This window comes from Monomorium pharaonis, chromosome 10, assembly GCF_013373865.1.
Source record: "Monomorium pharaonis isolate MP-MQ-018 chromosome 10, ASM1337386v2, whole genome shotgun sequence".
In the NCBI taxonomy this organism is placed as follows: Eukaryota; Metazoa; Arthropoda; class Insecta; order Hymenoptera; family Formicidae; genus Monomorium; species Monomorium pharaonis.
This window is the reverse complement of record NC_050476.1, coordinates 16,987,805-17,010,830: the sequence shown is the minus strand read 5'-3', so window position 1 is coordinate 17,010,830 and position 23,026 is coordinate 16,987,805. Positions and strand designations below refer to the sequence as shown.

At 34.7% G+C, this 23,026-nt stretch overlaps 1 protein-coding gene across 3 annotated transcripts in view; it reads left to right on the top strand.

The window, feature by feature from the left end:
* Positions 1–2,177: 2,177 nt before the first annotated feature.
* LOC105833920 (sodium channel protein 60E) overlaps positions 2,178–23,026 on the top strand; it is a 168,006-nt gene continuing 147,157 nt past the window's right edge. Inside the window, exon 1 of one of the 3 annotated variants that reach the window (XM_028193839.2) lies at positions 2,178–5,697. In XM_028193839.2, the coding sequence (XP_028049640.2) occupies positions 4,342–5,697 (1,356 nt within the window). In that variant the 5' untranslated portion in view covers positions 2,178–4,341. The remainder of the gene's footprint in view (positions 5,698–23,026) is intronic. The other 2 variants (XR_004964836.1, XM_028193838.2) reach the window with 2 other exon arrangements.

Sequence of the window (23,026 nt, the reverse complement as noted above, 5' to 3'; positions counted from 1 at the left end):
CTCCCGCCGGATTTATATTCCTCGGATATCACGTAACATCGTGGCCCGATTATCTCCGTTTTTATTCAAGAGAGGGGAATAATTATTTTAATAGAGGAGAAGAACGTGATTCCCGAGAGAAAACCGGCAGTGATCATTTGTATTCCCCGTCTTATGTAGGATTAATCATAACAAATCACTCGGCAGTTGCAATCGACTACTGAGCCGCAGTTAAAATATTGAAATCGATAGAAAGGCATATTTTTCCGAAAGAACTTGAATATATAAGTCCATCTTTGCAGCCCCAAAATTTTCATAGCATTAACGTCAATTAAACAGTAACATTAAGTAAAATTTTTGTTGTTTATGCCTTTCGACGAAAATAATTTTGTTGGACTATCAAAATAATTATGTAAGACGTTTATGTATGTTAAACACAGCTACAGATTTGAGAAAAATCCACATAGCATTGACGATTATAGTGCGACACAATGATATGCTTCCTTGCTTCATTAATGTACTATCGTGTTTACTTAATTATATTTCTATTTAATTTTTCGTTATAAGATAAAATCATTCAGATTAATCGTGTTTACTGGTTCCTATTTTATCTGAAAATTTACTATTGTGTAAAGTTGAAGTAAAATGTTCTCTGATTTGCTTAATACACAGCTTATAATCAGATCATAATTATTTTGCAAGCAAAATTACTGAAATTTTCTTAATTCTCGATCTTCATATATCATTACATAAATAAATTGAAAACATTATTAGGCAATATCACACGTTGCAATGATAGTTTCTCAGATTATGTACATAATAAGAGAACTTCACTTAAGTTTACGTCAAAAGAAAATATCGACAAAATTTTTCACTCCAATTACCGATTTCCATAATTTGCGACAAGATGGAAGAAGTTTCCTAATTAATAACTAAAAATCTTGGTAACAGAAAAGTATCGATTCAACTGCTAAGAAAAACAATTACTCAATTTATTTTAAATAATCGATTACTCTTAACAAAGAACATTTTTCCAATAACAGTTTTAAAATATATTCATTACAAATATAAGAAAAACTCATTATCATGTACTCAAAGAAAATTTATGTATTAATACTCTTTTACAGAATATTATAAAATTTTATCGACGAAAAATCAAAATGATAAGCAAGTCAAATTTCTGTTTCATATTCTTGATTGCGGTATTAAATTTACTCGGAATCAGAATTATATATTTTACATAAATTTAATGAACTTATGATAGATTTACAAAACTTGTAAAACACACACAATTAAAATACATAATATTTACCTAATTCATATAATTTACTGTAATGTGCATAAGTATTTTTCCGTGCGTATCATGTAACCCTCTCAAAGAATCCGTGTCACGATTTGCATAGTGCGAGCTTCGTGTGATAAGAGAGCCGTTTAAACTTAATCGCCAACAAGTCATCAGCAAGTCGATCGCAGCCCCCTCGGCTAAACTGCCGATTCTACTGATTTCGTTAACGGAAATCCGTTATCTTCGATAGCGTTCGCCGTTCCTCCCGATAGCGCGTTCGTCCCGTTACGCGATATTACCCCTCCGTACGACGTAGAAAGATAATCGCGTGAGGACGAGAAAGCGGTAGGAGACCCCGTTTCGGCGAGACCTCATCCGGCGGAGTCTCTCTGGTGTCGATTGGCGGATTAATTACAGCGCGTGTCCTGCGGAACGAGGGTACCGTTCGCCCGCTCGGTCCGCCTGTTTGCCGTATCCTGCTCGCCACGACCTCCACCACCGCCGCCGCCTCCACCACCACCGCCGCCACCGCCACTGTTACCGCCGCCACTTGCAGGGGGGTTGGTTGCGCTCTCGTGGTGGACCCACGGGTGGGGGTTAGCGTCAGTGGCAGCGGTGGGTGTTCGTGCAGGTACGCGGTACCCCCCGCGACCATCGCCGCCGCTGCCGCCGTCGTCGTTGCCACCACCGCCGCACCAGCACCGGCAGCACCGACCACCAACACCATCGACGCTTCCGCGACCGTCCTTTGCCGCCCCCCACGTCCTCTCCCCCACGTTCTCGCGTGTGTACGTACGTCGACGAAGATTCCGTGTGCGGCCGGCGGCACGGTTCTCCGACTCGGGGTGGTTCGATACGCGCGCGCGCGCACAGTACCGATGGGGGTTCGGTGCCGACAGTGCCGCCACAGCTCTCGGAAGAGACGCCCGTGATTTTGCACCCCCGCTCGAGCAGAATTTACCGGACTATACGACGAGGGTGCACCACGGCCTCTTTCTCTCCCTTTCTCTTTCTCTCTCTCCTTCTTTTCTTCCACTTCTATGTTTCTCTCCCTTTTTCTCGTCCAAACCTTCCCTCTTCCCTCCCTCAACTCCCGCTCGAACGTTTTCTCTCTCCGTCGCGAGCTGTCCCTATTTCTCGCTTCCGGTTTTTCGCTTCGTACTCCTAGCCGCCGTCGTACCCCTCGCCGCCGGTCGTTACCATTACGCGGCGCGTCGCGAAACCGCCGTACCACGCCGGATGACGAATGACGAGTGAGTGCCGGCCGCGGGGAGAGGGGACACCGCGGAGAGTTGGTCTCACCGCCGATCCCGATGCCTCGTGGTGGTGGGTGCTGGTTATGATAGTGGTACGCTGATACGAGCCGACCACGCTGTCCCGCGAGAGCGCGATTGTATGTACATACATACGTGTGGGCGGACGCGCCTTCCCTCCCATCCTCACTCCCGCCGCCGGTGTATATACCTTGACGAACGGTCTAGGCTAATCGCGTCCTGGCCGCCGCTTAGTCACCGACGGTACGTCCTCGGGGTCCTCTTCGCGTGATCCCGCCGGAACGCGAACGAACGTTGAGAGGATCGGGGTGATCGACCGGCAGGCGCGACGACGCCTCGTGCGTTTCCGACGTGCACTTATTCAAATTTCAACGACCCCCCCTTCCCCTCCCCCCTTCTCCCGTTTTGCGCGAGGCGGAAGTAAGGAGAGCGAATGTGCGCGCTTTGTCGCGCTTTTCCGTTCTTGTTGCGTTCGATCGTGTGCCGATCATCGATCGAGAACCGCGAGATTGAACTCGCAGGACACGCGCTCTCCTGTTCCCGCACGCGACACGCTGCAATATTACATGTACGATTTACATGACGGTTTACGTACCACAGTGACGTGGCTGATGATCGATGACGGGGCGAGTTGCGGGGGCTCACGTGGTCGACTTTCACTCGCTGCCGCATACGCATATATTTATGATTAAATTCACCCAGACTGTCGGCGAAATGGCACGGAGTTCCAAGGGCTGGTAGACGGCAGTCGGTCGGTCGATCGCCTATAGCAGGTAGTACCATGACACTCGGCAGCCGTCGACATTCGGGGTGAGCTATGTGCAGGCACGGACTCCTTGACCTCTTCAAGTCGCGACACGACACGAAGAATATACCACGCGAATATGTGTAAACCACTCTCGACGACGCGCCGTGGTAAGCGAGCGAGTGACGGTATTATAACTCGAGAGGCTTAGCCCCGATCGAACCCTCTATGATTTCGAGAGAGTCCTCACTCGACTCGGAAAAGCATCGTCGAATCGTCGTGCCTTGCACGGACTTTATTCGCCGCAAACCGCCGTCATCTGTCTATCGGGACGCATCGTTTTCCTGCCGGCAGAATCGCTAGAAACTTCAAAGTGCAGGAAGCAGCAAGTCACGAGCAGTCGACAGGCCCTTTGATCGCCATCCATCACGCGCGAGTACTTCCCGCCAGGTTGATTGTCAATAATAAAGTGTATCGGATATTATATCTACTTATCTGTAGTCTGTAATCTTAGCAAGTGAATACATCCCGAGATATCGGAAAAAAATCGATCGCGTAGTGTAAGTTTGCAACGTAGTGCATCGATATATACGAATCCACGAAGCTGCTACTTTTTGTATTGTTGTGAACTTCCGACCTCGATTTGCCCCGGTTTTATTCCGCCTCTCGAAAAGAAACACGATTTCTATACAAAGGTGCTTTTGATGGTTAATTTCGCGAATATTAATGTGCGATCGAACGTCAAGTAAAATTTAAAAACGTGTTTCACGCGAGCTTTCTTTGGCACCGAAGCAGAAGTTTCGAAATAGCATAGATGCAATCGTAGTAATCGAAGCGCCATATAAATCGACGAGATAGAAAAAGACAAATCGGCAGCACGATACTGGCAGCGCAATATATCACGTAATCCCTAACGCTTCAAAATCCTACTGGTTGATCGGTAATAGTGTGGTGGACATCGGTTGAACAGCAATTGAACACCGAAACGAGATCTAACGATAGTATGAGGCCGACGAAAGTAGTACAGGATCGAAAGGGATGACCGAGCAAAGATCCCAATGACATCTCGGCGGGGCGGGAGCGAGGGGTATAAAAGTCCTCCCAGCCCTCCGAGCAGCGGTTCGGAGGACAATGGCTTCACGAACCGACCCCGGGTGGCCGGGCTCTACGTGAAGAACTTGAGTAGAGAGGAGTTGGATGAGTTGGCCAAAGAGGGAATTTACGGGCCCACCGGGAATCCAAACGACCGACCCAGAGATGGCGGTAGTCAAAGGAGTCTCGATATTCCGGGTAGCAGCAGGGACTTGGACGGTCAAGATCATCGCAGAGGAGCGACTTCTAGAACACCCCAGCCACCCAGAAGATCTGGCGTCTCACCCAGATATCGAGAATTGGAGAATTTAACGCGAAGGGATCATCATGGCTCGCTCTCAATGGAAAGAAGTTGGTCGAAGCGACCAGAGGATCGTCCAACTTCCTCACTGGAAAGGTCCGCCCGAGGGTCCTCCGAATTTCTCACCAGTTGGAGAGAGCCGTTCGTACGGTCCAGCGCTAGTTCATCGCCCAGAGGAAGTTCCATCGACGTGCGAGTTACCGGCGAGGATCTCAGGATGGCGGCTAAAGCGCGCCGTTTTGCAGACGCCCCGAGACGCCCTGAAGCACCCTCGCCTCGCATTTCCTCGTCGGCAGAACCTAGCGGGGATCAGAGGGAATCGCCGCCACCATACGTGAATTTAACTCCGCCTAAATACACCGAGTACGAGGAACCGAGTTCACGACCGTCGAAGATTTGCCCCAAGACTGAGACGAATGTCTATCAAGCTGATAACAAGGAACGTTCAAGCTCACCGCTGGAAGAAGATAAGGAGCGTCCGCAAACGGCTAAGTCGTCGGACGCGCGCACATCCGATACTGACAAGGTGGATGGGGCCTCGAGTCCGTCGGGGACGGAAAAGCTAACCTCACCGGAGTCCAAGAAGAGCGAATCCCCGCCGATGAAGAGAACCGGCTCCAGAATGCAAGACAGCATGAAACTGCGACCACCGTTGGTCGCAACCGCCGGCACCTCCGCCGATTCTGGCACCGGCGATTCCGGAAGTGCAGAGATTCAGGCGGATGTCGTGACACCGCAGGCATCGTCGGGCGACATTTTGGACAGCAGGGAGTCCAAGATCGAAGGCAGGTCCGGCTCGAGGACCCCCGGCAGCAAGGGCGGCAAGCAGACAGTCAAGCCGTTCACGAAGGAGAGCAGGTTGGAGAACAAGACTGTGCAATTAGTGCGCGAGTATGGTTTTCAACCGAAGAAAAAGATGTCGGTGGAGGATGGCGCGGTACTGCCAAACAAATTCGAACCGTTCCCGAATAATCTCTACGGCAGGCCGTTAGAAGAGATCGATAATTTTATCTACGACGAGGTAAGCTCACAATTTCATTTGCATATCTTCTGTTTTTACATATTTCTTCATCTCTTACTGCCAAATGAAAGTATACAAGACTATTGTAATATAATAGTTTAATAACTTTTTGTATCATCTAACACATGTAAAACTTGCAATAGGCTGATTAAAGTGATATCTTAACTATCTTTGACTCTTATTGAAATCTGTTATTAAAGGTATATCGGATATACAATCTTAGACAAAAGTACATGAAATTTGAAATACTTAAATATCTACGCCTAACGCATAATAAATCTAGATGTAAGAAACTTGAACAATAGTTGGAGTCTTATTTTTACTCTTACAAAGGTATTTTTCACGTATTTGCAATTTTTTTTCACTTATGAGTTTAAACTTTTGACAGTGAAAATGCACAATCATCTCAAGTTATATTTTATTTCTTTAAAACGATGTAGTGAAGATTGAAACTTGGCAGATAATTTCATCTATTCGTATACTAGATGTACAAAAAAATTCAAAACACTGGTACTATTTCTTCTATATTTTTTTAGCTGTTTTATCCGTCAAGATTGTCTTTTTCCATAAGATAGAAAAAGATACCATGTAAAATCAGTAAAAATTAAAATAGGTATAACTCAGCAACCGTTTAGTGGATGCGTTTTCAATTTTTTGCAGTACATTAGGGAAACTAAAAGAACAATTTTACAAATTTTTAGCAACTTTGTACCATTTTGAACTTCAGTCCGATACATCCTTAAATACAAAAATCTAAGGAAAACTCAATTATATATGAATTAACTTGGCATAAAGTTGTTTGTAATTTTAGTTCATTCAGAAGTGTAAAAGTAGTAAGAGCGGTAAGATAATATTTTGAAAAATACATTAGAGAGATTTTTGATAAATTTAAATACGCAATTATAAAGTTACAAACACGAAAAAATTATAAAAAATTTTTATAATATTTTCTATCCTTTTATCGGTTAATGCGATAATTATTTAAAATAAAATATAAGCGTTAAGCTGACAGGTTTAATCCTTTAAATTCCAAAATGAATACGTATAAAATGTGTCTGTTAAATTATTTATGTTTAACAGTATGTTTCAAAGAGGATTGAATTGCAGACAGTTGTGAGAGTTATTCAATGTTAACTTTTCTTCGAATAAAAAAATTTTATATGTTGAGCTTCAGCGAAACCAGAGCCCGATTTTAGTCAGGTATAACTGCTGCCAGCTTATCATAGCCATCTTAAATTCACAAAGCCTGGGGGAGGGGAATGTTAAAGGACCACGCGATCAGGGGATCGTTATAACATGACGCGCGATGCAATTTCCAACGATCGCGTATTTTCAGGTTTATAACGCCGAGTTGCGAGAGGAGAATAAATATCAGGCGAGTGTGCGCGCGAATTTTGTTTCTGTAAATAAATTTCTTCGACCGTAAAGCGAGTGAAACAAAGGTGGCAGGAAAACGGTAGGTGACGGTAAAAAAGGAATACGAAAAGGAAAGAAGAAAAGAGAATCTACCGGGGATGTGTGCACGTGTGTGCGCTGGGCAGATGAAAGCAACAGAGGTGGAGGGAAGAGTCGCGAGAGAGCCAAGAGTTCAAAAGAGGATGGGCGGTGAGAGGTCGGCAGTAGTGAAAAAGAGTGAAGTGGGAGAGAGAGAGAGAGAGAGAGAGAGAGAGAGACTCGCTGGGAGGAGTGAGAGAAAACACGGAAGGGAAACAAGAAGGTATACGAGGAGGACGACGGAAAAGATTAGGCGAACTCGCGATGCGTGTGTATTCGTGCGCTACACATCTATTTATATTAAAAATCGATCGACCGCGACTATTCGTGACTCATTTTCAAGTCGAGAACTCCTGTCGGATCTGCGGGAGATTATGTGGGTCACAACATGCCGGATTTTCCTTTAATTATTTCCACATCCACAGTTTCTCGTCGCTGCTCTGATGAGACTCTTGTTTATTGAGAAAAAAGAAAAAAAATCCCGGTCCTTACGTTGGGCGGAATGTTCGGAATTTCATCGAACGACTTCCGAAACCCTTGAAGCATTTTATATTCAGACCTTTCGCTGGGCTCTAGTCCAGCTAGTCGATAAGAACATCTCACGTTATCGAGATATTAGGCACGGAATGCGAACATTTAATATGTATGTCGGTATGTAATCTTTCGCGTCAATAACATCTTAATCTCTTGATCAAGTTCAATTAAACTATCATAAAGATAAAACGTGTATTGTACTGTATGATATATAAGAAGTATTTTTTTGAGACATGCACACGAAGAACAATATCTTACCTTTCGTGCAATGCCTGTACCCGAGAATCCTTCGTCCTCCATGCCATCCTGGAATTCTGTAGCGATCTGAAACAAAGAGAATTGTTAAATGGAAATTGCACAGACCAGACGTTTCGTGCAAAATTTACCATATTATAAATGGAGGGTGAAATTTGCAAATCCATAGCTTAAAGGTTAAAGGACGCAGCTTGACGATTGGACGAAGAGCATCTGCTTATTCGTTTTTCGACTTATTCTTTAAATTTCTCAGCGGGGGGCGAGAATTGCCGGCAGAGAAGAAACAAACTGTTGTATTTTTCCTCGTGGTGATCTGGAAAGAGAAAACTTTCGCAATTTGTCTATCGGAATAGCGTAAAAATCGTGTTAATACAACTTCCATTACACGCCCGATCGTAAATTGTAATAGAGTGTATGCGCGCGAGCGTACTGAATTTTATTTATGATGCTGAAGTAGCAGGTCAATAGCAGCGTCATCGTAGCCAGAAAGAAAAGCCTCAACTTCATTAATCTCGTTAAACTCCGCTTTACGTAAAGTGATCTGAATATATATCTATTATTAAATGTACATTTTCTTTTTATTTTCCATAAAAATGTGATGTCGATAGAGTATGTGTTAATTTTATCTAACTGTGTTAATTCTTTCGAGAAGGCTACTGTCAAAAATCCTTTTTGTTTCCACAGATTACAAAATAAATTAAATTTCGAAGTTAACTAATTTCTGAAATGAGTGATATTAGTTATTACTTGACTAAAGTAGTTAAAAGAGACACATAATGAAATTATAGTATATTATAATATAGTATATTGTATATAGAGAGAAAGATTGTCAATGCTGGCACTCGGTTTTTACAGGATGGTATTTCTTAAATAAAAATTGATAATAAAACTTTAAAAATACAAATGTAAACGAGAAAATGTGATCGGATAGTATTGCAGTTTTTACAAATACTTGTATTTTGTAATAACTAATATTTTCGTAATATAACAAAAATAAACACTTCAGAGCTTAAACCGTAAAACTGGCTCAAAAACAGTAAGCTACATTTTCTTTTTTTTCTTTAACATAAATCATTTGCACAATATTTACAAGTTAATGTATATGAAGATTCCTAGAAGTCTTTCACTACAATATAAAATTTTTTGTCGATTATACAAATATGCTATTTCGCAAGATGCAAGATGTAGCGCAACTAATATAAAGGTGAGATAAGTTTTTAATAAATGATAATGATATATAAAGATTAAATTCGTTTTTAATAAATTGTATATTAAGAAAAGCCACGAATAAATGAATCATCGATTCTTATATCTTTAATTGTATATTAAGTAGATTATATTTTTATCAGAATTAATAAAGTGCTATGTTTAGTTTCTGAGAAATAAGTGGATGCCGCTTTAAGAAGTCTATGATAACATTGGCGACCCTCTTCTTATTATAGAATATATAAATAAGTTATAATAAAAATATTATAAGATAAATAATTTCTTTTTCTCTTTTTCGTATATACAAGTTATGAAATAAAATTCTTTGAGAAAATTAATATGTATTAGAAAACTAAAAAAAAAAAAACTTTTTTGTAGAGATTTAATTATAAAGACAACTGTTAAAAGATGTTTCTTTCAAGATTACAAATAGATAACAAAATACAACATATAAGAATTACATTAACATAATTATAATTATATTTTAGTCTCGTCGTAAATCTTCGTTATGGATAACATTTGTACATTGGTACACATTTGTTCGCAGTACTCGAGTATCATTTCAATACTGACGTCAGCATGACCAGGGAGAAAAAACTTAAGCTTCAATAAGCTCGTTAGGTTTTTTTATGCAGAAAAGCAATGAATCTTTCTGGAACGACTAGCGAGTTGTTATTGCTCTTCTCTAACGCTTTTGCTTTTTCAAAATGAAAAGGAACGCGGACGCCGTCATATTTCTTTCGCACTATTCCTGTCGCGGCCAGAGCAAAAACTGCCAGTCTACCAAGCGAGTTAATGTATCTTTAATATCACAAGGCGCGAGGGGGTCCGAAAGAATAGAGCGTTCAGCAAGAATGGAAAAGCATTATTTATCGGATGCAACGCTTCGCTACCCCGAGCTATTGCGTTTTTCGGCGTTACGATTCCCGCAGCGAGAAAAATCCCGTGGATTTTTTCGGATCGCGCGACCAGTATCGTTATCGCTATCAGATTTCATCCCGGCCATTTCTCTGTGGTGCGAGAATAGTAATCCAATTTGCAGTAATTATTGTTAATACTCCTGTTGGTATTTTCCACTGGATAATATGTAACCGTATATATGATGGATCGCAAAAAAACGTTCCAAATTTTTATAGAAATATGACACTTTAATTTTTGCTTGCTGTTATCTCGAGGTTTGCGAGGCAATTCTGAAATTGCAATGTATTCCAGGAAACACCAATAACAGTATCATCAATGTTACAATTTTACTTAATAATGTAACAGTTACGTACAACATGTATTACGGTGCACTTATATTGTTGAATATAAAAGTATGTCTCCATATTATTATTACAGTTTGTTTAATTATTCATCTGTGATACTTATATTTTTGGATGAACATATATAGAAATTTCGAGTGCTTTAGGTAAATGTAGAGATGTTATTATGGTTCTTTTAGGTCACTCGTAATAATATCTGTTATATTAAATAAGGAATTTTAATGATTACTTATGGAATCATTTGTAGTCCGATATACAAAAGCGCCAATATAACCGACATTTTTCTAAGATATTTTTTGAGTACTTGAGTACAATATTTTTCGAGGTATACCTCTTATTACACATATTTTCTTATTTTTTTCTAAACTTAAACGTTGAATTATCGAAAGGTATTATTATATGTGTATGCAAGTATTTTTTTGTTATTTAACATTCTATTTGGCTGTACACATTTCAAGTTATGCAAAAGCATGGAATTTTGCTAATGCATTAGTTACTTTAATGCTGACGCCTCAACAGACATAACAATCTCTTTTTCGAATCAATGGATATTAAAATGTTTTATTTTTGCCTTCATTTTTTAAACACATAATGCTAAAAAAAGTTTTAGTTTTAAATGGTGTTTAGATTTGAAACAATGAAACTTATAAAGCTGTCAAATATTTCAGTTTTAAATGTTTTAATATTTTAAATCTAAACATTTAAACAAATCTAAACTAATTAAATCATTTTTAAATATATAAAAAATAGAAATAGAAAAGACATTTTAATGTTTTAAAATTAAATACTTTTTCTTTAGTGTATTATAAATTTTCATTACTGCAGTCTACATGAATGTAAAAGAATTATGTAGACATACATTTATTCATATATTCTGTAGTTCCTCTCTCTTTTTAAATTAAATATGTATATATTTTATAACAAAAATGTTTTTTAAATAAAATCAATTTTTTAAATCTATTTTTAAATCTATTTAGTGAAAGAACCATGGCTATCGCTTTTTCTTCAATGCATTATGCAGTGTCGTCATATTTTTATGAATATCATCCTAAGTAATAAATATTTCATAACTTTAAATCTAGAATTGAATTGAATAACACATTGATAAACGTCATCGCGTTAAGTTTTTCGATTTGAAATATTGTTTTTAAACAAATTATTGTATAAAATATAAATAAACAATTATAACAGTCTTTATATATTTCAAGCATTATGTTACATTTATATTGTCACGTGTGAAATTATTATATTATTATGTTACTGTTAGTTGATGTTTGCTGAAACTCAAATAACCCAATATTATTATTGCAATCGATTAATTATTCATTCCGTTTGCAATACTTGTAACGGTAGATTCTTAGCTGAATATAGAAATTTCCGAGTGCTTTAGATAAATGTAAATTTTAAATATTGACGGAAACGAATTTAAAACGGTTTTTATAATGAAGAAGAAACTTATAGAGATTATTTAAGGAATAATCATAGAATTCTTTCTCTTAAAACGAGGAAATGGTAACTTGGAGTGACGTTAAATAAACCGCTTTTTAAAACCCTCACGATGTTTTGATTATGCGTATCTCCCTCCAAAAAATTAAAAATTTTTCCAGTCAAATATAGAAAATGTTATTATTGTAATTGTCGTGATCATTTTTTAGAGGGAGGAAGAGAGAGAGAGAGAGAGAGAGAGAGAGAGAAAGAGAGAGAGAGAGAGAGAGAGAGAGAAAGAGAGAGAGAGAGAAAGAGAGACGAAATATTCTTCGTGAAACCAGGCTTTCAATATCTCATCTGAACACTCTTCGTAGGTGGATCACGTACGCGATACTTGATCCACGACATTTTCATCGTCCGTCTACTGTGTGCATACGCAAGTTGACAATTCGGCAAGAAAGAAATATATGAGAACCGACAAGAATATCACCTCGCTGTTATTTGTCATGGAATCCAAGAACTCTATGTTTCAGAACGAAAACGTAACTTATATTTTTGTTACACAATCAGTTTCGTCTTGTTATCCGCGACATTTATATATATTTATCATTGCACAAATTTTAGAATAAAGTAAAATTTTCTTACTTAATTGTTTATTTAGAAAAAAAGAACGTCAATTTAGAGAACAATTCGTTTCTATCTATGTTATTAATTATGTTGATAAAATTAATTAAACTAAGAAAAATAAAGGAACTAATGAAAAAGCGTAATTGGAGCACGAAAATATAGTGTAAATAGCATATGCTTTAATTCCAATTAATAAAAAGATTAATAGAATAATAGTTAATAGAAGCAAGCAAATTCCATTAAAGCATACATTAAAAGATTAAAAGAGAATAATTATATTTATTCTCAATTAGAAAAAATGAGAATAATTAATTAATATGAATGTAGTTTCAAACTTGACTTAGTCTTTTTAAATATAAATAACATAAGAAAAATAATAATCGAAGTAAGATGATCAAATAAATAAAATATGTACATATAATATTTTAAAATAAATTTTAGTAGAAAATCTTTCTAATAAGTCGTACATTTCGAAATTTTAATCAATCTAACTTAAGAAATTTTAATAGAGAATCTATCTAATAAGTCGTATATTTCGACTTCATTTTGAGTCACGTTTAGTAATCACATATATAAATTAACGTTATATATGTATTTTTAGACTGACAATGATTAAATTTGTAGGATTGTAAAAATAAAAAATAATTAACATCATGGTTGATGGATTAAGTAAATCACAGAAATCAAGTACTTCATTCAAAGAAAACCGCAAATTAATTTGCTCGCGGTACTTTTGGTAAGATGTAATTAAGTCCAGTCAAACAGTAAAAGGTCACGATAAATAAACATAATAAAACTCATCTATCGCTCTAAGGTGTCAGAGATAAAATAAGACAAACTGTAATATCAGAAATTTATTATTTGTCATTTAATAAATTTAACAAACACAGTCTTGCTTACTTGTTGATTGGCTTGAGATAAATTTCATAATAAAGTTTTGTTTTGATATTTATAACTATACCAAGAACATTTAATGCCGCGGGGTTGAAAGCCGGTGTAAGACGATGAAACAATGAAACGGCCTTCGATGAAAAAACAAAACAATGGGAAAATTGACAAAAAGTCTGTACAGTCTCTCGATAGTATGCGTAATCTCTAGGCTGGCCTATATATATCGTCAACCAAAGAAACTGCGTTAAATTACTGTACACAGCATTGATGAAGATACGTCACGTAGTTCTCTTTACTGCTGACGTACCTTTTTCAAGTCATTTTGACCCATTTTCTTCTTCGCTTCATAATTCCTACTAGAAATCGGAAATCTATTGCCACTGTATTTTCAACCATTGTATTAACTATTTTTGATTATTCGATTCGCCGTGCGATGAATAATTTTAAAATAGAGCTCACCGGCCAAATCCGATACATCCTCGAAATATAAAACGTTCAGTGGAAAAGAGAATAACAGAGTATTGAAAAAATTTTAAAACAAAAACACGCATGAAAATGACGATAGCTTTTGCTAACTCGATTCCGATTAAGTCCACTAAATCAATTCTGCTGGATTTAGAACATCAATTTTGCAATATTTTAAAAACATGTTTTTTAAATAAATCAACTTCTCTTCATAGAAACGCTTAAAGTGACAATTTTATTTGTCAAAATTTTTAATGCCAAATTACCATGTAACTGTTTTTGTACACTGAAAAAAAATTGCTAGATACAAATAAATATTTTTTTGAATAGTGCCAAGAAAATATTTTATAGAAAATGAATAATATTTATTTCAAACAAGTAATATTTTCTAAATTATAGGAAACTAGTACTTGTTTTAAATAAATATTATTGATTTTCTATAAAATATTTTCTTGGCACTATTCAAAGAAATATTTATTTGAATCGAGTATTTTTTTTTTTTTTTTTTAGTGTAGAATTCACTATAAATTAAGGGAGAATTTATTATCCATTTACGAATTTATTTTCCCGGTTATATAACATCAGATATTATCTCCTTTGTTATAAATCTAAATCTATATTGGTGTCGGGATATATTTTGTGTTTTTGAACTGAATTAAAAGACATCTTTTATCATTTCTTTTAGAAAAATCCTTTTCGTTTACAGACATCTGATTTTAAAAGGTTAATAATTGTGTACCATACTTTGGAATCGAATTAGCGTAACATGTTATTATCAAGCCAAGCCAAGCTATTCCGCGACACAAAGCTGCGTAAAATATCGATGATAAGTCAAACATCAAGGTCATTCAAATCTACGAAAGCCACGATAGCTCGTCGCCTGTTCGCCCCGTCGCTACATTTAATTTCTACGAGACACGTGATCACGCGAGCCCTACGGAGGCAACCTTACCTTAAGCGGCAGCGAAATTCGTACAAGTCCCATGGCGGCATATCGTTACGAAGAAAGTGGCTCGGTCATTTTATCTATCTCTCCCTAACTCGCCCCTTCAAAAATATGGCGCATAAAAGGGAAATATGCCGATCCCAGCGAACGATAAGAAAATTCAGAGTCTTTCGTTAACTGAAGCATTCGCTGATAAACTGAAAAGAACTCATCAATTTGCAAAGCAAAAATTCCTTGCTGTCACACTTTTATACACATAATTGTTTCATTCATTCAAATTAATGATTTATTATAATTTAATATACAGATTTTATAAATAAAAAATAATAATATAGATTTAGATTAAAAAATAATTAATAGATGTTCCTTTATTCACGACTTAAAAAATGACAAATTAAGTTAATTTTTAAAACAATATTGAACTTTTTCGTGTTCTTATTTCAGAGCCAAAATTTGGAGTTACAATTAAAATTTATTGTCATTGATTAAGAAAAAAACGTACATAAAAAGATTTATTTTAAGTTTTTCAATTTTGATAACATTTAGCTGTAATATTGTAGAACTAAAACATCCAGAACATGCTTTTTTTGTCATTCCAGTTCTTTTTAAACCTAAGGAATGATAAAGATAGAATGACGAAAAAAGCGCGCTACTTCTTTACAAGAGCGCTCTGAATACGTGCTAAAATTACAATATTGAGGGTATTAATTAAATTTTTGTAAAATTAATTAAAACATCAAATTTTTTTAAATCCACGCTTAAAAATACAATAAATTGAGGCCTATCACTATAATTATTTCATACTTAATTTATAATCAATAATACATTTTGGATAAATTTTGGAGTGACTTTAACAATTAATTTTATATACGCTAGAGAATAGTATCATATTTATTTCACTAACAATTTCCCGGTGAAAATCAATAAAATTTTATGGCATGCTAAAGAGAAACGATAGGAATCTCTTTAATCTGGCTGAAGTACGATGAAGTTAAACACGCTTCGGGTAATTTCTTTCTCCAGCGATAAACTATCGTTTCATCATATTTCCGTTAATGTTAGATCCAACCGCTCCAGTCGTATTTATCTTTGTCACAGATATTCTTTTCTTGGGCTCAGCTCCGCGATATATATTTCCAGACGTAACAATCCGCGAGAAATGAATGCCGCCAGGTCAGAGTCAAACAATTAAAGTAGGCCGTATTTCCGTTTAAATTAAAATTAATCGGCCGCGGGTATGAACTTTGTTTCACATAGTGGTTAACTGTTCATGACACATGACATTTGTGGGGCTCGCGCCTTGTGTATAAGCGGATTCCAAATATCATTGCCTTGGAAAAAAAGAAGAGTTATTATTTTATTCTTTGAACAGTATGTTATTACATCGATAACATCCTTTTATAACAGATCCATATCTAAAGCATTTTATTTATTTTTTATTTCTACTTGGAACTTCTTTATTATATTAGAAGAATCCTAATTTTATCATAATATCATAAATCGTAAATTAAAAAATTGTGTGCAAAGATTGATTATATTTGAAACGATATTAATTATTTGCTTTATTAACTGTAAGTTAAATCTACAAGTTTCTGTGTAGAATAATACTTTTATCGTTTTAGTAGAAATTTTCCTAACAATAATTTTTCAAGGAATAAGATTAGAGTTAATTCTTCTTTAGCGAGGAATTTGAACGCATTTTAAATTATAAAAACAAATTTAACGGCGTGAATAAATAGGCACTCGCAAATTAAATTTCAGAAAGGCCGTGTCAGTTAATTTTACGTGAACTCTTTTTTGACAGAAAGAGAACAATTCGGGGTCTCACTGCTAAAAATGTTTAATAACAAAAAAAAAAAACTAAACGGAGATGAATCTTGTGGACTCTAAATTCGTCAATGTGTCGCGAAAAAAGAGGCAATCCTATATAACTGCGTAAAAGTATTACGGCAGCAATAGATTCGCGTTATGATTTCATAATTTATATTAACATCGCGTTCTGTTTTCCACAAATCGATAAATAGCACTCCTCGAGACATTTTAAAGCATTTTAGCGCAACGCACACACGGCGCTATAAAGAAATTTGACATTTTCGCTGCAAAATGCGTCATCGATGATGCACAGAATTAGTAGTGGAATTTATCACTAGCGCGGCATCTGCACGCGATACAAACTATCGATAACTTATTCACATGCCACGTGGCAAAGTGTGTCATAGGAATAGTGCGATTAACGTGATAAAACGAAGTTGTAATTTCGTAGCATTTCCCAGGTGCGCGGACATCGCATGAACCTTTCATAATTTTTATCGATGTCGGTCAAAAATACTTGTTTATTAATAATCTGATTTTGAAAATTGCTTTAAACACAGTTACTAACAAGATTAATAGATTGCTTAAAGTACTTATTTCTCCTCGTCTTTCATTTCTTTTTTGTTTCTACTGTAAAGCACATAACATGAATATATATTCAATTTTAATATGGACCGCCTGTCGAAAGTTTCTTCATAATATAAAGAATATTGAAAGTTACAAAAAGGAAATTTAATTATTATATTTTAAATTGTGTGATTCAAATTTAAAATATTATTAAAAGTCTTTGATTGAATTTTAATTTCTTGTTTAATTATAAAAATTTAATAATTAAATCTTATATAAATTAGTATCTATTGTTATATAATGTAACAGTGAAACACTGTGAATGGCTTAAATTATTTTTTATATTCTTAAATGGCACAAAAACGTTTCCATAATGGATACAATTCTATTATATATCTTTGATCAGGAAAGAAACAGCAAAGTTATGGCTTACTCCGCAAGTTTAATACTTATAACTAGGTAAATTTGATATAGTAAAGAAACTGTGGTAAAAAGCAATTATAATTTCTGTAATCTACTAAAATTTTTTTTGATAGGTTATCAAAATCTACTTATAAATTTATCAAGTAAAGCTTGATTGATATTGTCTTGTTCTTGTTTTTTGCGCAATCGAAAATAAATGCTTAAATGGTTGGTTTTTGTTACATCGTTACTGTCACAAAGCACTCAAATATACATCATTACGGAAGTCTGGCAGAGTGATATCTTTAGAGTCATGGTGAAGTAACGACAAACATTATTCTTCGTAAAAATATTGTGTGCTCTCGCGAAACGCGTTCCTAACTCGGTACTCTGCACAATGCAGACAAGAAAAGTTTCTTCGATTCGTCGCTATTAATTATACGCGCAACATGTGTATACCCGTCTGTTAAGCTTCTCCAACTTAACAACTGCGGAAGAATACAATGTAGCATAAAGCCTCATAGCTGTGTAATTTATATTCATACAGTCTGCGTACGCTACATGTGTAGTAGTAGTTACAGGAAAGTTCATTGGAAAATTATATAGAAAAGAAACTTTTTTTCTCTCACAGTCTTGTCTTTTAGAAATTTATCACGTAACGCGCGTTGAAATTTTTTATTTTCTACAATTCAGAAAACCATTAACGTAATTTCGCTGTGAATGTCACTGTACTACCTGTTTTGTGTCATATTTTCCCCATTTGATTTTTTTTTTAATTCTCAACTTTTATATCACTTTTCCTGATTGAAGACCGATGTATTTGAAACACAATGCGCACACAATAAAAAGTTCGAAAAATTTCGATTTGTGTTACTTTTCTTGTAGAAATGATATATATATATATATATATATATATATATATATAAAACTTCATTATTGTCAATAATAAATGGAAGTAATATATTTTTGCGGAAAGTAAATCGATATGATATCTTTCTGATCTTTTTTCTTTCTTTTATGAAAATCATAAATATTTCATATTTCTTGGGTTTTAAAATTGCATTTCTCTGTAAACGCGAAATAATATTTTATTAAAATGTGATTATTATTATGTATATATAGGTATATACTTTTTAGAATATATGGAATAATTAATTTATTAGATCTTTATTACAATTAGATTAGAATCTTGACTACGTTTTTTTATCTCAAAGGGGATAAAAAATATTATTTTAAACAATTTTTTTAAACAAAAGATTCGATAAAAGATTTTTGCAGAAATTTTTATAATTAAGAGATGACTCGTATTCTCAAATGGCTAGCATTACGCGATTTAGTCTGTCTGAAATAAATTCGTCCGGGATAAGTTGAAATGTGAATATTTAAAACAGGTTAATAAAAAGAAAAGAAAAATAAGGACAACAGTAAGAGCATACGGAAAAAGCATAGACTCCTTTTCTTTCTCGACGAAAAGCAAAAAGACGAGGAGTACAGCAAGAACAGAAAACTTCTGTCGCTCTTTTGTTCTCTTTTCCTTCTTCTCTTTTCGCCTGTTTTCCTCTTTTCGGAACGTATAATTCACCGCGCCGACGCGATAACAGAAGATGCTGTAAGGAGTGTAAGGAATAGTCCTCGCGTAAAATGGCGTTTAAAATATTACCGTGAACTCTGAAAATCGAATTATTTTCAACCTCTCGCGCAATCTATTATTTTCTCTCCTCTCCTGGGCGTTATTATTTCATTGCAAAAAATAACATGAAAGGAATAAAACATCGAAGTTTGCAGAATATAGAAATTCATCTGTGATTAGCAATAAATTTAATTTTGTCGAATTTGATATTTTAAAAAGACAAATTTCGAGAAAATTAACTGATTGCAGTGCGTGTGCCCTTCAAATTAAAAGAGAAATTATATATTACCATAATGATCGATATTCTCACTTGTATCGCAGTTATAGAATTGTTGTGCGTTAATTAAATTGGAAATCGAGAATTGTAGTTAAATCGCGTGATTAATAGTATCATAAATAATAACGTCAACGAACGGAAGGAACGTCGATCCTTTTCGAGTGGTATTAATCATCGCGCGGATAGTTTCTATCCATCAAATCACGTAAATCTGTCAATTATGTTAAATGAATGAGTAACCAATTGCAGAGTGAACATTTACCATTATTGAATCCATTATATAACCCTCGATTTAGACACTTGTAATTAATATGACAAAAAGTGATAACGTGTATAATTCTCTACAGGTTAGAATATTTAATCGATACTTTCACAAAAGAAAGGAAAGAAAAACGAGAAAGATGTTATGTCAATATTCTTCTGCAAAGACATATTACCTCCATTTATTATCGACAAATCAATAATGAAAATTAATATACATATCTCATCCCAACAAGAAAAGTAATAGAAATGAAGATTTTTTAAATTTCTTATTATGTGCAGATTATGTTTTAAATATATCGGTTTTTAATCAGAAGAAATGAGGCAAAAATTGAGAATTAAAAAAAGAACCAAATGGGAAGTATTAGGGACATAAAAGAGTAATATTTAAAGAGAAAGAGAGAAAGAAAGAAACAAAAGTTTAACTAATACTATAATAAAATGATTTATTACATATGTAATATACATATAATTTCTAGAACCTAAAATAAACCATTTATAATTAGCTCTAAGTTACTTAAGTTCAGTATCTACTGTCGTAAATAATATTAATTTTATAAAATATAATACGCAATTTTCTTTTTTTTCTCTTAAACAAGGACTATTTTTTACTTGTACCATATTCTTGCAAGAATATGTTAGTACAGCTCTTAAAAATTCAATATGCAACTTTATTTTTGATGTCCCAATTTCTAAAAGAGACATCCTTTTTTGTATCTTTAACAAGTTAATGGGATCCGTGAAAATAGGTTAATCCTCACAGTTTTGGAAAAGGAATAAATAGAATGTTGTTACATCGATCGTGCCAACAACACATTTCTCGTCAATAAAATTGAGAGCCACGTCTCAATTATTGCGAGCGGTATATCTTCGATTATAGTTGCCTCATCTAAATAATGACATACGGAGCGCTTCAATATTGGTATCACGCTCGCCATACCAGCCAAATGTTGTGGCTCCAAACAAAATCAGTAGCAACACAAATATTGAACAGAACTGCTGCCCTGAGCACGGCTGCGTCAGAAATTTATCGCGATGTAGCTCTCGCGGGGGGAAATGCGGAAAAAAGAAGCAAGGGGAAGAGAATGAAAACCTGCACTGTCCTATCAAAGTGAACGACAACGAAAATTCTAATGAGACGTACAACATATCCCTTACGTAAATGCAACAAGAATAATTTCACTATTTTTTGATGCAGTATCATAAACATCTCAAAATTATTAATATAATATAAAATTGTGCAAGTCGGTATAAACTCGCCATCAAAATTCGAATTTTCCTCACCTCTGGTATTTCGCAGCTTAATTCTCTCCGATGTTTCTTCCTCTTCACACACTAAATGACCGACTTTCGAGACTACTTAAGAATGCTAATTATAAATTCATTGTGATGCGAGAAGAAAGCAAGAAACAAAGACGCCTAATATTTGACTTTTACGTTAAGCACACAATCTAAGTCTGCTTAATTAACAAATTTTTATAAAATTTTTATATAGAGGAAAGTTAAGCACAATCTAAGTCTGCTTAATTAACAAATTTTTATAAAATTTTTATATAGAGGAAAGTTAAGCACAATCTAAGTCTGCTTAATTAACAAATTTTTATAAAATTTTTATATAGAGGAAAGTTATTAAATGTATACCGGTCATCTAAATTAATATTGCCTTATCAACATTTTATATTTTTACTTAATAAAAACAACACTTGGTAAAAATATAAAATAATGAGTAATGTAAACAAAAATTTAAATGTTTACATCCTGCTTTATGCGTGCTGAGAACGTTTTAAAAAAATACAACTTATGTTAATTTTTCATATCATCAATTTACGTAATTAATATAATTAAATTATGCAATTAAAATAGTTTAATATTAATAAATTGTTTTCAGTAATATTTATTTATTTTAAATTATTTATTTAACGTTAATTTAATATTTATGCATTAATTAATAGATAATGTAATCGTGCAATTTTATACTGAACTTTTAGCTTTATACAAAGCATTTACTATTATGCCAGTATTAAATCTGCGGACTGCGAACTGCTTTTTCACGCAGCAGTGGTAATAGTCTCTCATTATTCAGCCATTAGGCTGTCGGCATGTCGGAAGTATATTGCGAGATATGAGAGTAGCCGGCTTCACGGTCGTAATTTCTTTATATTTTTGATTATTGCTCCTGTTATTGCTTCATAAAGACTCTAACAATTCAAACACGATTTGAATGCATTTCTTAAGACATAAATGCAACAGCCCACAATCTCGATATTTTATTTTATGAAACGTAATTTACATACGATCATGAATGCATTCGCAAGCTTTTTCGTTGTAAAATTCTCGCATTTCTATGACGTGGCGTAAATTACGATTTTATAAACAAATTTCATTTGCGGATGCTTTTTTATTTTTTTATTCACGGTATATCATTTTATGATCTTAATAGAAATTCACTCGAATAATGGAACTTTTCTACGAATAAAGATGAAAATGCTTTAATAGGATATCATGGAGCGGTAAAACACTAAATGAAGAAGTGAATGGAATAAATCCAATTGTTTCATTTACAATCAAAGTAAAATTCCGATTGTAAAATACATTTATTAACACATACAGAGAACTTTTTTCTTGCAATTTACCTTCACATAAAATCGCAGTAATCGTGAAATAACATATCACTTCAAAGAATTTTACTATAATTTTAATAAAATTTGTGTAAATATATAACCTAAGTAATTATAGTTAAGTTTAACTATTTTATAAAGAATAAAATGTACCAAATTTCAATCACATCGAATTTCGATACCTAATAATATTTCTAATATTTGTCGTTATCTATACAAAATTATCTAGATGAAGAATTAAATAGCTTTAGCTTTAGATTATTAGAATATATATTATCTTCTTTTTTATTTGGGACAAAAATGTTATTTTTTTTAATTATCCAAGTTAATGAACAACAATTAGATATTGTTCTTAGCTTCAACTTACAAGTTACCATTTAGCCTAGAAAACTTTGAAAGTAATAATAATAGATAGCACACGTAAGAAAATAATAGTGCATTGTAAAAATTGCCACAAAACTATAAGTAGTGCGAAAACTTTTGCAAGAAACTTTGTCAGTCACGATGCGGTGTACATATCTAATAAGTTACTCTACATTTATGTATAATTCATCTTATCTTTATCTGGATAATTATATATTATCTAAACGCAATACTAAATATTTTTATATCATTTCTATATCTCTATTTAAGTATATTTCTCAGTTCTATAAA